The sequence below is a fragment of the Oratosquilla oratoria genome, chromosome 36 (genome assembly GCF_046742065.1).
Source record: "Oratosquilla oratoria isolate Oo_2021 chromosome 36, ASM4674206v1, whole genome shotgun sequence".
Classification (NCBI taxonomy): Eukaryota; Metazoa; Arthropoda; class Malacostraca; order Stomatopoda; family Squillidae; genus Oratosquilla; species Oratosquilla oratoria.
Genome location: NC_134812.1, coordinates 33,025,069 through 33,044,604, shown reverse-complemented (window position 1 = coordinate 33,044,604; position 19,536 = coordinate 33,025,069). Strand labels below are relative to the sequence as shown.

At 44.7% G+C, this 19,536-nt stretch overlaps 1 protein-coding gene across 3 annotated transcripts in view; it reads right to left on the bottom strand.

Moving 5' to 3' along the window:
- Positions 1 to 19,536, bottom strand: part of Tmep (Transmembrane endosomal protein) — a 231,081-nt gene that overhangs the window by 15,411 nt on the left and 196,134 nt on the right. For all 3 annotated transcript variants that reach the window (XM_076174538.1, XM_076174537.1, XM_076174539.1), the window contains exons 3-7: positions 6,265 to 6,430; positions 3,724 to 3,814; positions 1,928 to 2,095; positions 1,458 to 1,627; positions 970 to 1,193 (exon numbers count right to left, since the gene is read on the bottom strand). In XM_076174538.1, the coding sequence (XP_076030653.1) occupies positions 970 to 1,193; positions 1,458 to 1,627; positions 1,928 to 2,095; positions 3,724 to 3,814; positions 6,265 to 6,430 (819 nt within the window). The remainder of the gene's footprint in view (positions 1 to 969; positions 1,194 to 1,457; positions 1,628 to 1,927; positions 2,096 to 3,723; positions 3,815 to 6,264; positions 6,431 to 19,536) is intronic.

Sequence of the window (19,536 nt, the reverse complement as noted above, 5' to 3'; positions counted from 1 at the left end):
ATGTATATATATATATATATATATATATATATATATATATATATGTATATATATGTATATATATATATGTATATATATGTATGTATATATATATATGTATATATATGTATATATATATATGTATATATATGTATATATATATATGTATGTATATATATATATATATATATATATATTTATATATATATATATATTTATATATATATATATATATATAGTGGACAGGATGCAAGGATAACCCGTCATCCAGGAGGTGCCAAGATAGGAGGGAGGAGGGTAGTGGAATATATGGGAAATGAAATGAGTGGGAGTGATTTCTACATCTTTTTCTTTTTGGCTACCCCCCCATGTAAGGGGGAAAAAGCCTTTGGTATATGTATGTATGTATGTATGTATGTGTATATATATATATGTATATACACACACACACATACATACCAAGGGCTTTTTCTTCCTTACAAGGGAGGTAGCCACAGTCAAAAGGCATATACCCACTCCCACCCATTTCATTCCCATCCTCCACCCTTTCCTCCCTCTCATCTTAGCTCCTCGTGAATGATGGGTCATTCCTGCATCCTGCCTACTGGCCTGGGTCAGAAGCAACACAGCAAGACACAGCAAGGCTGCTTCACTTAATTGGTGACCCCCTCTCTGCCCCCTCATGCAGAAAATTAGAAGATGGGGAGAAGTCCCTATGAGCTGCATCAAGATATCATTCATACAAAACTACTCCCTAACCCCCCCATCTCCTGCCTTTCCCCTTCCTTGTTCAACAGACATACCCTTCTTGCTCAATGCCCCCTTTACCCCATCCATCCATCTTATCCTTGGTTATCCCATCATGTTCATTCCATTCACCTATGCCTTGCACACCTCTTTTACTCATCTTTCTTCACTCATTCTTCCCATGTGTCCAAACCATTCCAATTCTTAGGCTACATAGAAATAAAACAATACTTCACTTCATACCTTAAGCGAAGATGAGATACTTTGCATAGTGACAGTTCTTCCTGGCCCTGTGACACTGAAATCTCCATATATTTGGTAGGGGAAGGCATATCGCAGTGCCACTGATGCAAAGAACATCTCAACACAGATAATAAAATTCTGGTATCCTGCAGACACTGTACCCGTGTTTATACCTGGGATGGCATTTATTACCTCTGCCTTTTCCAAGATGGCTAACAACACACCTAAAAATAAAAGACGAGATATTAGTATCTTCACAACAAGGTCCACTGATAGTCAATGTTTCTCACTGCCCAAAATTCACTAATGCTTCTATCCTTACACAAATAAGATGCAATTATTATCAACTCTATTGATTCTGGGTCAAAGGTAAACATAAGTTCATTTTATTAATGTTTCCAAATAAAGATATATAACCAAGCAAAAAATCATGTATTTGTCCATGTTTACTTCCCGCTCAAATCCATTTACTATATACTACTCCTTACCTTGCCAGAATGACAGAAAGATGACAGATTTGATGGTGAAGAATTTGAGCACTGGGTCAAAGGGGCGCAATAAGTCTCGAGTGGCAAAGTAGAAAAGAAAGAGGCCATACAAAGCCAAGGATACAGAAAAATTGTAGATAATGATGATATACAAATAACCACCTTCCGCACTGAAAGACAAGAAATGCATACATTACTTAAGAACATGAAAATTATCTATCCATAAAGAAAACAATATCTACTCATAAACATGCACTGTAGGCTTATAAAACTTGCTTATGACCAAATCTATGCATCATCTACATGAAGCAAAAATGAGTAAAATCTCTTGATTACCTGTATAAGAAATATCACCACATAAAAGAATTCTACATGAGGATTTTATATAAACTAATGCTAAATAATTTTATTTTGTCAGTGGGTGTCACAAGAGTTTATGAAGACCCACAACTGTGAGCAAATATACCCACCTCCAGTCACCATCCCGGTATTTTCCAAAAGACTGAAGAATGGTGGTAATGAAGGCCATAATAGGTTTGACAAAACAAAACTGCAAGGTTGCTTGTTTGCAAAACCTCAAGAATCCAATAGTGTAGGTTTTACCAATGAGACAGCATGTTCCATACATACATGAAGATCTAAAAATAAAAAACATAATCATTGACATTTTAAACAAGAACCCATTATTTTTTTTCCTATATTAAAAACTATATACATATCTTTATAAAAAAAAAACAGCATCTTTTTAAACCTTTTCCATCATGGATAATAGGTCCAAATGAAATAACTACGGTAAGTAATTTGCAGCTTTAGAGTTCCCTATAAAAGAAAACTATACCTTATGGAAAGCTATCAGGAGCCACTGGCTGGATCAATAAATCTCTACTTGCAATTGTGGGTCTAGTCATGGAAGAAGGCTTTGTCCTCAGGAAGAGAGTATTTCTGTCTTTTGGACAGATGTATGTTTATGGTGCATAAGCACATATCTCCAGTTGCCCCTTCTGATAAAGCAGCATAGATGCATGTGATTGACTCATTTGGTACAACATCACAAACCATCAAATCATCATCCCCTTGACCTTCACCGCCAGTAACGATGCCCTAACCTGCTCATCCAGCTAGCTTCCTTACAGATGCATGTACCAATTTAAAATGTACCAGGGATGCCAGACATAATCATCTCCCTTGCTGCCCATTTACAAAACCTGTCAACCTCCTCACCTCCATTCAGAGGAATTGACACTTTGATCTCCAGACTGGGTGCAAAATCTGCCTATCATATCTATTTCCTCCAGCTTTTCACATAAGGATAGTTGACAACTAGCAACTACTTCCTCCTACTTTTAGCTCTGATAAAGAAACAGCCCCACACTAATGTAATACAGATAGTAGACTAAAATTTCTTCCGAGAAAGATATACGGAAAAATCTGAGGACCACTGCCAGCAACTGTGAAATTGAGGCTATAATTATCATAATGTAGTGCCAATTAGCTACACACTTCAGTATATGAAAACTAAAAATTTCAAGAATTTAAAAAAAAAAATTACTAGGCATGTTTTCCAAACCTCTTTATTCCCTGACAGAATGAGACCATTATTAAGCCCATCTGGACAGCTAACTGGTATATTTAGATACTCTATAAACAAAACAATAACCCTTTCACACTGTCCATCCATCAAGAATAAAATGGATAAATAGGGTGAAAGGGGAATCAGTTGCAAGAGGAATGTCGGTCAAGCAGGGAAGTGCAGAGAGCAAGAGATAGGTTCAAGTGGAGAGAGATTGTCAATGGAGGATAAGCTGATGTCTCCCATAGGGTTTTCTTATCATCTCCTCTGTAAATTCTCAAGTGGATGAGAGGAGGGAGGGGTTGCCAAGTAACAAAACTGTGAGGAGTAAACCAGCTTCAGCTATTGAACTGTTTTTAATCCCAAGTCTTTATTTGGTTGATAGATACATCTGAATTGAAGGGGTTCTGAATACTTGAGAGTTCCTTTGATCAAATAAACGAAATCATCAGGAACTTACTCTCTATGACAGATGACTAACCTCCACTCAAAAATGAATGCTACTCACTTTAAACTTCTACTATCCTTCATTTCTAGTGCCCTCCTAAATCTCTCTTTTATCACCTCCATGATTCCACTTCATTGGCATGATATTGTCCCTCAGGACAGAAGTATTGGTTACCACCACCTAAACACAGTGCTACTACTTTAAAGCATGCCATTATGCTGAAGGTCTTGATAAAATAAAAACCTCACCTTATTGGTTTTCCTCGAATTTCACTCATGATGTTGCCTTCACCACCTAAATATTCATAACATAGGCTAAGGAAGTTGTAGATCACAAAAGCTGAAAAAGATAAGATAAAAATTATAATACAAACTATAAGTTATGTTCAGCCATGTACACAATGCATGTAAACAAAACCTCTACAAATTGATACACACGTGCAGAAAATAGTTTTTGTATTTTCTTATTAATGATTTAAAGTATTAAGATGATCATCTCTATAATTACTTGATCATAGATTAATTATATTTGTTACCTCAGACTCATTGTGCTCTGATCAAATACTGCATTTGTTTACTGCCAGATTCGAAAAGTTGGATTTTTTTTTTTTCATTTCCTTTTGTAGTTCTGGATTACACTCTTGTTTTTCCACCAAGCAACAAACAATTCTTACATATGAATTTCCTATCTTGAATGTATTTGGTACACAATAGCCATGTTGATATATCCCTTCTTTTTATTCCTATCTGTGGCATTAGTTTTCTTCTTAGAGCAAATTCTTTATGCTCAGAATCCATTTCATGACTATTTCCATTCTTTCCGATATGATGTCCCTGTTCTGTAGAGCAATAACTGTTGCTTGTGCATGGCATCATTTTTTGCATTTTCGCCTCTACAGTGACATAATTCTGCTGAAGTAAACTCCTATTCTTGCCCAAAGAGGTTAAAAACTATCCTAATTAAGCTGTTTGGGGCAGTATCTCACCATGTTTTTTCTCGCTTTTCTCTGTGATCTCTACTTATAAGTGATGACAAAAGTGGCTTGGGGGTTTGGATCACAAGGGTGCTTCTTCACAGATACACCAATAAACAGGTCTGGATAATTTTCTGGAATATTCACCCACGAACTGTTAACAATATTCTCCAGTAAACATTCCCTAATTATTTCATTCAGCTGATGGAAAAATATTCAACTTCTAAAATGGCAAAGAACTATATACTCATGACTACATATGTACTTTAAAGAGATAATTCGAACGACCTTCAATTTCCCTTAGTAAAACCACCTTATGGAAATTCTAAATATTTTTCTCTTTAATTTTCTCCTACATGTTTATATATATTACCTAGTTGCTGGGCTCATGAGGTCCTGTTTCTTTGTATCCATCAATCAATCTTGGCTTTAAAACCTCATTTACCATGGTTTATGATATGAATTTACTTTTTACATTGGACAAGAATTTACTTAATTGTAGTATAAAGAAAATAGGCAACGTTCGTTGGATCCGGTCTCTTACTCTACAATTTATCATGCCCAGCCTCTTCATGTACAATTCCAACCTATTCTATATCCTTGATTTCCAATTATCACATTTGTGCCTCTCTCCCTGTACATAGCTGACCTAAATCCTATATGATCATGGGTGTTAGTCACTTCAATAATTGATTAAATTTCTGTATCAATTCCTATCTGCACTTCCTTCTTCACCCAATATGTGATCCTCTTTCCGTCATGTGACTGACATTTTCTTTCATCGTGAGGGCGTGTGCTCTAGTTCGCATGTTAACACTTCGACATATAACAGTGACCCATGCCACACAATACAAATATAATCTGTCACGTCTGCAGAGGAAGGATGGGGCATAAAACCAAAACGCTTATGCATGAGTTAGGGCGGGCGATCGGATGGCTCGACCACTTCCGCACACGCGTTTCATTCAAAAGGTGTTGATGCCCCAAGTCGGGAAAGTCCCGCGACCTCTGATGACTCGGACATCGCTAAGCTCGCCTTTGCCTCGACCAACGTCCGTCCGTTCGTACCTACGGCTTCCTTGTCCTTGACGGCTGAAGGTAGACCCTCGAGTGGGCTTCTTCTAACACCGGGAACGAAACTTGAGCACATTCCACAAGTGTTTCATTTTCTACTTATATATTTGTTTACTTATTTATTTCTACTCGTCCCAAGTTTCATAGATGGAACCCCAGTTTTATTCTTGGCGTAACTATTCACTAGCCTCTTTACAGTATACGAGCCGATGATGGATACACGCCTAGAGTGATCCTGCAAGCCGGAGGTCGGAGGCAATCATCTCCCCACCCCCGGTCCATCTGGAAGTGCAACCCCGAGGGTCTGACACTCGGTTTTCGGACCGAGTCTCGGATCCTTATCATTGCCAACTATTTCCCCTCTCATTTTGTCACATATGAAGAGTTGGCAACTGCCCCGCCCCCACTCCTAATCCTAGCCGGCGACACACAAAAGAAGAGGAAGAGGAAGAAGAAGAGATCTACATTAGTTATACGACTGAGGCGAACCCCCTACGTTTCTTCCGAGTTTCCACCCATTTATTTGTTAACTTAGTTACATAGTTATATATTCATTACCTACTTCATTATTCAGCAACCAGTCGCGATGGGGACTGAAAGGTCTACCGCAAGGCCGAGTTTCTCGACTCCAAACCACTGTCGACCTTTATGGTCGAGGTGTGAAGTCAGTCTGAATCTGTACAAATGCAACTGACAATGTAATGATGACGTCACGTGGAGGCCTCCCACTCCCGCTACCCACCTTCATAACAATCCCGCGCCGTGTCGAAGTAGACGTAGTAGTTGTCATTGTTGAAGAAGAGGAGCGACAGCCACGAGTCAAAGGCATAGATGGGGACGATGAAGAGGATCCGGACGATCCAGCGCTGCTCGGAAGGGTTGCTGTAGTACCGCAGGTGCTGGTAAATCTGCCGGAAAATAAAAAAAGAACCGTTCAAGGACTCTCTCGCAACCTCAAACGCGTGATCAGGTGAATATGTGTGTGATTCACCATTCACCATTGTCTTGGATCACGTGTTGGACTCGTGATCGACAGCTATTTCCCTCCCGTAAAAGAGCTCAGAGCTCATATATAACCGATCTATGGGTAATGTTGGGATCTTACATGCACACACACCCAACTCCCCGCCCATAAGAGTTGGAGTAACGACTCAAAGCGCAGCGATACTGAATTTTTTCCAGCCTTGGGCGGGATTCGAACCCGGACCACCGTAGTGACGGCCAGGAACTCTAACCACTGCACCATCGAGTCGGGTGTGTGTGTGTGTGTGTGTGTGTGTGTGCGCGCGCGCGCACTCTTGTGTGAGTCTCTGTAAAAGTAAACGTACCTTCCCGACAGCTACAATGAACATTCAAGATCCATTGTACCATCGGAAAACTTTATTCTACAGCCAAACGACTTTGTTCAGCTTCAGAGGGGACCTCAGGCCATTAAATAACTTTAAAAGACGATTAATCTACCAAAGTCAACTTACCCTTTAAGGATTTTTTTTTTTTTTTATCTTGTATTTTTTCGATTTGTAGGGAACTTGTAAAGACTTGTCACTGAACCTCCCGCCTGTCACCACGACCTTCAGGTCAAAATAGCTCATTAACGACAACTGGGTGCCTATGGAGACGACTAAAGAGCCATACCTCCAAGTGCAACCGCCACTGCATGAAAACGTGAAATGAAAACTTTTTGACCACCCACCCCCACCGCACGAAAAAAGTTTTGAGGATCCAACGTTCGATTGGAAAACAGCGCGCGCACACACACATACACACATACACACACACACACACGCACACACACAAACACATCTTGTGTCTAAATCATTAACCAAGGAAACGTTAAAACCCACTGTGTTTGTTTAATAGAGGTTAGCCAATAATCTAAGAGGTACTTGTCGTTTTAATCTGGCTAACGTTTATGGTGGTGGTGTTGGTGATGGTGATGTAGTAGTAATAGTGGTGATGACACTAGTGGTGATCGTAATGGTATTGGTGACGGTGGTGATATCGGTAATAATTGTCATGGTGGCGATGGGGATAATGGTGGTGGTGGGGATTGTGGTGGTGGCAACAACAGCTGACGGGACTGAGGGGGTTTTGCCGTCCATGCGAGACAAGGCCACCCTGCCGAGGAGGAGGAGGAGGAGGATTAAGGAACTTTCTTCCAGGCACGTCAGCGTCGAGTTCCCATTCCCATTCTTTATCTTACTTGTTTATTTAACTAATTTTTGTGACATTCATATCCAAAAGAAATGCACGAAACAAAAATATATATATAATAAAAATAGATACATAAAAAATACCGGTATGCATGTTATCCTCTTCGCCAGGGGAACGAGAGAAATCGCCTGGCACAAACACAAACTATTCTCCATCTATTTACTTATTAAGGCTTCTTTATTCGTTCACATTCCGTTTATTTGTTAATTTTTTTTTCTATTTTTTAACTGTTGAATTAAGAGTCTTTCATCTATTGATCACTACTTGTCTATTTGCCTCTCTTCATATTTTGGGGACCTGAGGTTCCATGATATCTTGTTCCTGCTGTTGCAAGTAGCTGTTGTTATTGTTGCTGGTTGTAGTACGCGTGACGTGGTGGTGACATCAAGTACACCTAATAGCACCACCAGATCGTGCAAGCTGTCTCACTATGAAGAGGAAATTTAGTGACGGAGAAGTGGTGCGTGGTGATATTTAGTGGTACTCTAGTGGCGCGCATACTTAGCGGCGACGGTGGGTGGTGGTGGTGGTAGTGGTAGTCCGCTGTGTTCAGGACAGAGGTCGGATACAAGGCAACACATCCGTGTTATCTGGGGCTGCTTGTCCTAACCCGATTTCCCGCGGCCAATGACGCTGAAGCCACGATAACGACGCGCTTAGTCATACGTCATTCTTCAGCGACGCTGCAAATCTACCGACAACATCGTCATATATATATATATATATATATATATATATATATATATATATATATATATATATATATATATATCGCCCCCTCGTCCTCGTCCACCATGGCGCCAATCTTTCTCTCTCTCTCTCTCTCTCTCTCTCTCTCTCTCTCTCTCTCTCTCTCTCTCTCTCTCTCTGACACCATGGGCAAGGTCACCGGCCGGTAGATGACCCACGTGACCATAGTGCCCACTGGAGTGCAACGTTGAAGAACTGGGACACCATGAGTGCCAGCATCGAGAAGCATTTTGCTCAGAGTAATTTTCAAGTGACGGAAACGGGAGTGAGCGATCGAGGGGGCGGGGGGAAAGGGCGCACCCAGGACATGGCACATTGGGCACACACTTCTTCACCGCCTGAAACTTAAACTTCTCCGTTTCATTTCGGAGCTGAAAGCTGACCCCTGGAGAAGGGGCTTCAGTTCTCTGAATACAAATGATCGCCTCAGACACAAAGCAAGAAAAAACTAAAGGTAAAGAAGAAAAGGAGAAACGAAGTGAAAAGGGGAAAAAAAGAATAGATCGATGAAAACAAACCAAAAATATTTTATAATAGTTACAGGGTTTATTATTTCAGAGCACTCCCATCTTTGCCGTCTGAGAGATACAAATACACACACACATATAAAGATAACAGACACACACAGAGAGAGAGAGAGGCAGAAACAGAGCCAGTTTCAATGACAAAAATCAGCCTGGAGTCTGTCGTGAAGATGGTCCCGACCTCCTCGTGACCTAAGAGCAGCCAGGGGTCACAGCTCTGTATCCCAAACTTGGCTGTCGATCGTCTCAACATATCATACTTGTATATAAAGTGAGTGAGTGAGTAAGAGAGAGAGTGTGAGTGAGTGAGTGAGTGAGTGAGTGAGTGAGTGAGTGTGTGTGTGTGTGTGTGTGTGTGTGTGTGTGTGTGTGTGTGTGTGTGTGTGTGTCTACGGGCGCGCGCGCGAGAAAAGAACAGGTGCATCGCCTTCCCTTGCATTCCCGACTCCCAAGATCGGCCGTCTTTTCCAAAACACACTCTTCCCCAAACTTTTTATTATTATTATCAGAGGAGGGAGGGGGGCGATACGCGAGCCCCGCTCCCTGGCCAACCCAATAGATGGCCGATAACATCGAGTTTGCTCCACGTCAATAAAGGCTTAAGGCCGAGACAACGCTTGGCTGCACACGACCTTCTCTTCAACATCTGTTACCCTCACGCCGCCGCAGCACCAGCTGTAAGCAACAGTGCCAAGTGGCACTCACTTTCGTCTTCAGAGTGCCACCATATTCCAATCTGCCGTGCGACACCCCCTTCATGGGAACGGAGGGTATTGGTACATTTTCACACAAATCAATGAAACTAATCAACGGAGACAATGCATACTTTTGCATCAGTGCTGTTGTTGAATAGGGAAAAAAATCAAAGTCGACGGTGCTCTTCGACAAATCAAGCAACCACTGGTGGAGACACTGTACATTAGGTGTTTCAAGTCCATGTGCAAAGAACAAACGATGAGAGGATTCTGCGAGACAGACGTCAGACAGGAACACCCGATCTCTGTCGCCCGTAACTTCCAACCAATGTTGCATTCGGTTCTCTGAAACGGGCCCATGTTATCTCTATTGAAATATATATATATATATATATATATATATATATATATATATATATATATATATATATTCCCCTCTCCTCCTCTTGCTCCTTTTTATCTTCCTGCTGATTGGTGACTTCGAAACCATCCCACGGTTCCAAGGGCCCAGCTATTGTGGGTCTGCGGATTTCCAGTCGACTAATTTCGTGATGCATATAATCAGTAAATGGTAGTACTAGTAGTAGTAGTAGTAGTAGTAATAATTATATTCATTCCAGCTGCCCCTCCCCAAAGAAAAAATAAAAGAAAAATAGCTAATTCCTGGTGACCCTAAAGAAGAATAAAATCACCTGACGTCACCAACAAATACATACATAAACTCTGCCGCCCCTATGTGGGAGGAGCTCAAGGGTGGGGGGGGGGCGTGACCCTGGACTCTCCCCACCCCACCTCACCCCCGCTATCTTGCACTGATGGGACTCGACCCACGACTGGGCCTCCAGCCACCCAGACAGTGCTGAGGAAGCGTAAACTATGGTTTTATAGATAACTATGGTTTATAGATAAACATAAACAAGTAAATAAAAGTAGACAAGTTGAAATTAGCCCCAGACTGAACTTGTTGTTTTCTGCTACCCCCTACACTGGACTAAACCGCCTGACAACTTGTGGTGGAAGGGGATTCCGGGTGGCACTGTGCCAAGTAAGTGCCTGGAGGGGGTGGATAGGAGGGAAGGGGGGGAAGGGGGGAAGTGGCAAAGACGTTGAGCAACTGCCAGCTATGGCTTTCCATAATTACATTTACCAAGTTACGACCTTGGCATCGCTTGCAAACCTTTGCGTAAAAAAAAGAGGGAGAGGGGGGTTACGTAATACACACCCGTGATCTCACCTTTGGTCCCATACAAATGTTCCACGGGTACGTGTGTGTGTGTATGTGATTCACCATGATCTTGGATCACGTGTTGGACTCGTGATCGACAACTATTTCCCTACCGGAAGAGAGCTCAGAGCTCGTATATGGCCGATCTATGGGTAATGCTGTGACTACACGCACACACACCAAACTCCCCGCCCACGAGTTGGAGTAACGACTCGCAATGCAGCTATACTGAAATTATTTCAGCCCTGTGTGCGTGTGTGTATGTGTGTATGTGTGTACGTGTGTTCGTCCGATTGTGTAATCACCGGATTCTGTATGGCACTGTGGTTTCAATTTCGTTTCACAACACACGCGGGCTCGCATTTAAATCAAAATCTACGAGTAACTAATAACTGGCCTGGCTGTCCGGACACACCGGGCAAAGGTGGCGGCTAAGATCCTAAGGCCAGACACGAAATCTAGTTTCTAAAATGAGGTTAGAAAGGAATCGTAGTTAATTAGGAGGCTCGGACGGTAGTTAAAGCTTCAAGTGGGTGGGTAGGTGGGTGGGGTGGAATGGTGGAGTTTTGACCTCTTCAAGTCTGTAGTCTACTTAACGCTGCAAAGCTATTTTATTCATCATGGGGGGGGGGAAGTCTACCAATCTGCAATTGTGGGTTCTACAGGCATGCCATCAAAGACCCTCTAATAGTCACAGTGACCTATTTTTCCCACTTTATATTTCATGCTGTATTAGATTTAATTTTATTCTATTTTTATTTATCCTTTATTCCTTTTTTTCTTCTTCTTCTTCTCGGCTCATGCCAGCCGATATCATTCGGTTGGGGGCGGGCGGGCGGATGGGCGGATGGAAGGCCTCGGTGTGAAAAATGGGGTCTCGACCAGCCAAAACTCTTTTCACCCAGAGTCCGCCCTTCAGCTAAAAGAGCAAATAAATAAATAAACAAATGAAACAATAAAAAAAGTTTCACCCTGTCGACGGTGATCCGCAATACATGCAGAAATTCTGTGTCGCAGTCTCGGCAACTATCACGGAGGGGAGTGGGGTGGAGTTCTAATTGGGGGTGGGGGGCAACGTAAGGGATTGGGGGGGGGATCCTTTCCGTGCAGACCTCGTCATTATTCACAGAAATGACCTCGATTCACGTCGACCTCGATCAGTCACCTCACCCGACCGAGTGGGGCAGGCTCGACACCCCGCCCCCCAACTCCTACCTGGCCAAGGGGGCGTGGCCACCGTGACGAATTAAATCGTCTGGCGGCAGCCACGATAAAAGATGAACTGTTCTTGGACGGAGAGGGGACCATCATTTATTCAAATCGACCTGTTGAGGCACATCGTCTCTCTCTCTCTCTCTCTCTCTCTCTCTCTCTTTTAATGTCGCTTCATATTTCTTATTCGTCCTGGGAAAAGTCCTTATACTCCTTATCGAATTCCGTTCATCCTCCTACTACACTGGTTTAATAAAATAGATGAACAAATAACTGAATAATTAAGTAAATAAACGCTTGTCAGAAAAAAAATCCGTAGAGTAACGTTGGCTTCGCGACTGAGGAAAAATAGGGGGGACGAGGGAAGTGGGGTGGGCTTCAAGTTCAGCATGGGAAGGTGGGGGGGGGAGCAGAGAAGGATCCTGGGGGAAGGGACGGTTCTGAAGTGCCCCTTACCCCCCTCCCCCCCAGCAGGTGATGGGGGTGGGGGCTATTTACGGAGAGAAGACAAATCAGTGGAATCAGCCGACCAAGGTGAAGATGCGCTGATTCTTGAAGAGCGCGAGTGAGTGGCTGCTACCACGTGCCTTCATCCACCCATCCATCTATCCATCCACAATTAGGTCATCGATCCGTGCATGCGCACAGCGGGCGAACCACGATACGCCCACGGGTGCCCTCACGCCCACTTTTAGCCCCCCTCCCATCCTCAGTCCCGAGTTCTTCCACACACCCACTCTCCACTTGACCCCTGAACCCCTAAATCCTCCACTTCTGCAACCCCCCCAGGCCCCTTACGTACCGGGTGGAACACTTCCTTTGTAATCTTGTTATCGCCAAACTATTTCATTCGCCTCTTTGGCTCCCCGCCAGAGTAAAGACCATCGTCCGTCTATACGGATCCACGAACACGTATCTTTAGATCTTTTAGGGATTTTGCTGTATGGCTTAACGGATTTAATTCAAATTAGGAGTGTAACCGTTGTGATGGGCTTACACACACACACACACACACACACACACACACACACACACACACACACACACACACACACGGCGCAGTGGTAGCGTTCGCAACAGCTGTTACAGCTGTCCGAGCTCGAATCCCGCCCAGGGTTGAAATAATTTCAGTATCGCTGCGCTGCGAGTCGTTTCTCCAACTCGTGGACGCAGAGTTGTGTGTGTGTGTGTGTGTGTGTGTGTGTGTGTGTGTGTGTGTGTGTGTGTGTGTGTGTGTGTGTGTGTGTGTGTGTGTGTGTGTGTGAGAGAGGTTACAGCATTACCCATAGATCGGTCATATATGACCTATAAGCTCTCTTCCGGGAGGGTAACAAGCTGTCGATCACGAGTCCAACACGTGATCCAAGACCATGGTGAATCACTCACACACTTACACCCTGATACCTTGATTAGTCTCAATGAGGCTGCGGCCACTCCATGCAATGCAGTCGAGGCCGCCCCAAGTGCTGCCAAGCAGCCAGCCAACTCGCACGCACGCACGCACGCACGCACGCACTCTCTCTCTCTCTCCGCCTCTCCACGCAAGCACGCGTTAAACGCACGAAACTGACATCACGCACACACGTGCATCAGGGCATGGACCATGTTGGACCCATACATGACTTTCAAGCTATGATATATTGGAGATTAGGAGACGGAACCACACGAGCGTTGCTCCTTTCCTGTACACTACAATTAGGTAAATACAGCATCGCATATATGTTCACTGAGTAAATATATATATATATACACACCATGTTCTATGTTCATACACATATGCGTCATAGTAAATATATTTACAGCTTAGAAACATACACACCAAGTAATCTCTTGTCATACATATAAACTGAAACCAAAACATTTGCAATATGTAAAACACACAAAACGAAATCATAGATTCCGAGTATTTACACCATGCGTACGCATATATTACCATAACATGCGCACGAGGCACGCGCTCACACACCTGTGCATAATTATGCGTGTACGACGGATGAAATATGTTCCCGATATTCAATGCTGGTCGATCCACATGTTTACAACTTTTTTTTTCAAACAAGGGCGTAATGCCCTCTTTCGTTTGGTAAGAACTTCCGTGAACCAAATCCGAGTGATTGCTGTAAATTCAATCTATTATAAGCCTTCAGGCTGCAAGCTGCATAACTTATATATATATATATATATATATATATATATAATCATACGCACGTAAATGTACACACAAATATGCAAAGTACATGTACAGCCTACGCTATGCATATACCCATTCCTATGGGTTGACTACTGGGCCATAATTCGACCCCCGCCCCCCATGCCTTTCTGACCATTAACCCCTTCCGTACCTGGTGGTACTTTCCTTGTTACTCTGTCTGCCGCCAGGCGATTTTATTGAATCCAGCGGCAGTAAAGGGCGGGGGGGGGTTAAGTTATTTTGAGCAAGAAAACTGAAACAATCATGTAAACTATTCGTTAAAGTCAATTTAAGTGTTCACTCCCTCCCCCGGGGGTCGGAGGGGGGAGGGGGGAGGGGGGGAGTGATCTCTTTTGTTCCCCTCCGCTCCCGACGGCCACTTAGACACGTGTGGCCGCTTACACTGTGTGGGCGTGTGCACGTGCGCATGTCGCGCGCGCGCACACACGCACACACATATTCATACGCGTAGAGAACGAGAACGAAAACGAGAGAGAGAGAGAGAGAGAGAGAGAGAGAGAGAGAGAGAGAGAGAGAGAGAGAGAGAGAGAGAGAGGCAGAGGCAGGCTGTGGGTGATAGAGACGGCAATGCATCATAAACTAACAAGCCCAAATACTCCTATGCATGCGCGCGGGCGCACATCCACCCTCACGAACCCCACAACTGCACTCACTGAGGGAGTCCTTGGCATCATCGCGGGACGTTGGAAGCGGACCCGAGTGTACCGGAGAGAGAGAGCCAAAACAGGCGCTGCTATGTGAAGAGTTCTCCATTCCCTCCTTGCGTGTCCATCGACACCTCAAGAGCATAATGCCTTTTGCCTGTTGAGGTTCGCCGAGAGGCAACTCTCGCTGGAACTGTACCTCTGTGTATGTTTGTATTCATGTATGTATTTATGTACGTATGTATGTATTCATGTATGTATTTTTCCCCATTTGTGGTCATTTTGTGGACCTCATTATTACGACCAACGCCAGGAGATTTCACGGTGTACAGGGGAGGTCCTCGGATTGAACGAGAGAGGTGTTATAAATAATTCCGAATAACTCGATGAAGTGCACAGACAGCAGACCCATTCAAATCACATGGCCACACGTGAGCGAAAATCAACCTCGCGTTAAAAAAAAAAAAAAAAAGATATTCAGGTTAACTGCTGGAACTGTTCTGTGTGTGTGTGTGTGTGTGTGTGTGTGTGTGTGTGTGTGTGTGTGTGTGTGTGTGTGTGTGTGTGTGTGTGTGTGCGTGCGAGTGTGATTCACCATGGTCTTGGATCACGTGTTGGACTCGTGATCGACAGCTATTTCCATCCCGGAAGAGAGCTCAGTGCTCATATATGACCGATCTATGGGTAATGCTGTGACCTTACACGCACACACACACCCAACTCCCCGCCCACGAAAGTTGGAGTAACGACTCGCAGCTAAGCGATACTGAAATTATTTCAGCCCTGGGCAGGATTCGAACCCGGACCGCCGTAGTGGCGGCCGGAGACTATCAACCGCGCCACTGTGTGCGCGTGTGCGTGCGTGCGTGAAGGCACTATCATATTTTAAAGTTCGAAATGTTTTGGCGTCCTTCTGCAGACAACAAATGTTTCATTCGTGCTTGAAACGTTTCTTTCATATCTGAAAACGTTCGTTTATCCCCTTCCGTGTCAGACGGTGGCACCAAAAGAGAGAGAACTGCTTATATATATATATATATATATATATATATATATATTTATATACACATATATATATATATATATATACATATATATATATATATATATTTTTGTGTGTGTGTGTGTGTGTGTGTGTGTGTGTGTGTGTGTGTGTGTGTGTGTGTGTGTGTGTGTGTGTGTGTGTGTGTGTGTGTGTGTGTGTGTGTGTGTGTGTAAGAGGAGTAGAGGCAAAACATACAAACAGATCAAGTTTATTCCCCGATTAGTTTCGCAGTGATGCTTCTGAAGCACCACCACAGTGCGAAACTAATCAAAGAATAAACTCTTGTTCTATTTGTGTGTTTTCTCTCTCCTCTTACATGTGCGCGCGTACACACACACACACACACATTCGTGGCACAGTTGGTCGAGTTCCCGGCTGCCACTACGGAAGTCCGGGTCCGAACCCCACCCTGGGCAGAAATAATTTCAGTATCGCTGCGCTGCGGGTTGTTACTCCAACTCTCGTGGGCGGGGAGTTGGGTGTGTGCGTGCGTGTAAGGTCACAGCATTACCCATAGATCGGTCATATACGAGCTCTGAGCTCTCTTCCGGGAGGGAAATAGCTGTCGATCACGAGTCCAACACGTGATTCAAAGACCAATGTTAATCACGCGCGCACACACACACACACGCACACATTATATATATATATATATATATATATATATATATATATATATACATACATATATTCCTGCGTAAAAACCTTGTCATTTTGTTATTTATGGTTGGATATCTGGTTCACTCCTTCCCCTCCCTTTCTTAATCCCGCCCTGATGATGCTCCCACGTCATCCTGTCATTTGATTACGATTTATCAAAAGGGATGCTCAGCAACCTCAAAGTTCCCCCGTTCTTACACACCCTCCTCCTTCGCCCCCCCCCCCCTCCATGAATGGGCGTCACACAAGACTTCCTTTTCTCCTCTGGAGTTCTTCCTTCCTTCCCTTCCACAGCAGTGAGTGAGTGAGTGAGTGAGTGTGTGTGTGAGTGTGTGTGTGTGTGTGTGTGTGTGTGTGTGTGTGTGTGTGTGTGTGTGCGCGCGCGCTTGTGTGTGTATGTGTGTGTGCGCGCGCGCGCTCGTCCCGCCGGAATGAGTAGAAATAGGAGGAAGAGGAGCAGGAGAAAGGAGGGGGAGGAGGAGGAGGAGGAGGAGGAGGAGGAGGAGGAGGAGAAGGAAAAGGAGGAGGAGAAGGAGGAGGAGGAGGAGAAGGAAAAGGAGGAGAAGGAGGAGGAGGAGGAGGAGGAGGAGGAAAAAGAGAAGGAGGAGCAGGACGGGGAGGACCCGGACGTAGTTCTTTGCGGCGCGGCGCGGCGCGGCGTCGTGCAAGACTGCAGAGGAGTCGAGTGGCTCTGGCAGGAGTTCCTTGACCTTCGTCTCTTCCTCGAGCGGGACCCGAGTGGTGCGTGGCTGGTCCCTGCTGCTGTCTGGTGGCCGCAGACTCGACGAGACGAGACTCGTCCTCAGTCAGGTCCCGTTCGCACGGCGGAGCGGGTCGAGCGGCCAGGCCATTCAACCTAAGGCACCGGTCTCGGTGTCGCATGTCAACAAAATGGCTCTTCCAACCAGTCTGCTTCTCTCTCTCTCTCTTTCTCTCTCCCTCTCTCTCTCTCTCCCTCTCTCCCTCTCTCCCTCTCTCCCTCTCTCCCTCTCTCCCTCTCTCTCTCTCTCTCTCTCTCTCTCTCTCTCTCTCCCTATACGTCATGCTCTGTTTGTCTAACTGTACCTCCCATTTACTTCTGCCTTTCATCTACCTGCCCTTGCCATCTATCTGTGTATATAGCCCGTCCATCTGTCTACCTGTCTACGTGTTCACCTGCCTCTAGGCGTCTATTTATGCCTGTCTACTGATGTAACGTATACTGAAACCTTTCCCCCATGCACCGTTATCCTTGTCACTCCCAGACGATTTTATTCGATTAAGACAAATACTCGACGTTACAAGTGTTAGAAAAAGAACACCTACGGACACCCGTCCCTTTCGTATTTTTGGTGAACTGTTCTGGCATTCTGCACATTTTATTTTCATATATTTTGTTATTGAATTATTTCCATTTTTTTGAGGGGGGGGGAGGCGGTCGACCCCGAGACTTCTGATGTTTTGTTTCGACAAGAGCTCCGGCGGATGGGTGACCTCGTTCAGGTCGTGACCCATAACAGGTCAGCAAAATCCTATCAGCGTTTGCCAAAACAAAGGGAGCAAAATGTGCCACCGAAGGGGGGGGGGAAGGAATGCTCTTGTTCTCTATCCACCTGGTTGACGCCAGACGATTTTATTCACCTGGGTGGCAACCCCTTCGGTAGCGAGAGGGGAAGGTGGTTAACATACACCTGGGGAAGTATTACAAGCTTCACAGAAACAAACCTCGTGTTTGCAAGACAATTGTTGTTGTTGTTTTTTTAACTTGAAATATATGCCTTGGCCAAAGCCAATTTAAGTGGTTTCCTCTATTAAAGGTAACAGGTTACTGTGTGTGTGTGTGTGTGTGTGTGTGTGTGTGTGTGTGTGTGTGTGTGTGTGTGTGTCCTGCTTTTATATAACCCAGCCCTGGTGACTGCCACTTGCCCTCGCTGTCTGGTCAAAGACAGGCATATCCAAAATAGACCCTTAGGCTGCAGTGACGCATCCGACGTTTTTTTTTTTCTTCTTCTTCTTCTTCTTTTTACGTCAAACGACTTCGTTCAGCTACGGTGACAACCTCCATACATTCCATTCCGCCGCCTTGCGCCGAGCCGTTTCAATCAGCTGTAGGGGACGTCACCATTGTAAAGGAGCTTCGCCGTGACCTAGTTCAGGAGGGGGAGGAGGAGGAGGAGGAGGAGGAGGAGGAGGAAGAGGAGGAGGAGGAGGAGGAGGAGGAGGAGGAGGAGGAGGAGGAGGAGGAGGGGAAGGAGGAGGAGGAGGAGGAGGAATGCGAAATCACCACAAAGTCTGGAAATGCGGCGACCTCGATCTTCCGACTCCTTCATTTCGGCGACGTCATCTTCGGATCAATCTTCGCTGCTCTGGCTGAAGTCACTCGATTAAATTCAGATTGACGGGGGGGGGGAATGGGAGGGGGGCGCCCACCCCTCCAAAGAGGGGAAGGGGGTCCCAGTCGACCGAGATTCCTTTCGCACCAGAGTTCGCGCCCTCAGATGCATGAAATCGCCTGTCTTTGACCTGATCAAAATCTATCAAGTACGCGTGCACATTCACCAAAACTAAGATGCAAAATGTACATACAAGGTGTGTGTGCGCGTGTGTGTGTGTGTACGTGTGTGCGTGCGCATGCTAGACTGCATTTGCATTGCATCTTCTGCCAGTCTTCAACCAAGAAAGATGATGTGGGTGTGGGTGTGGGTGGGTGAGTATGATCGAGAGGATACCATGGGTGAATAACTGGATGGAAAACGGGTGTACACAGGAGGGATGACGCTGTTCGGGACCGTGGTTAACTAGTGCTTCTATCCCTATGGAAAAATATCATGCCTGTGTCGTATGTTCTGCAAGC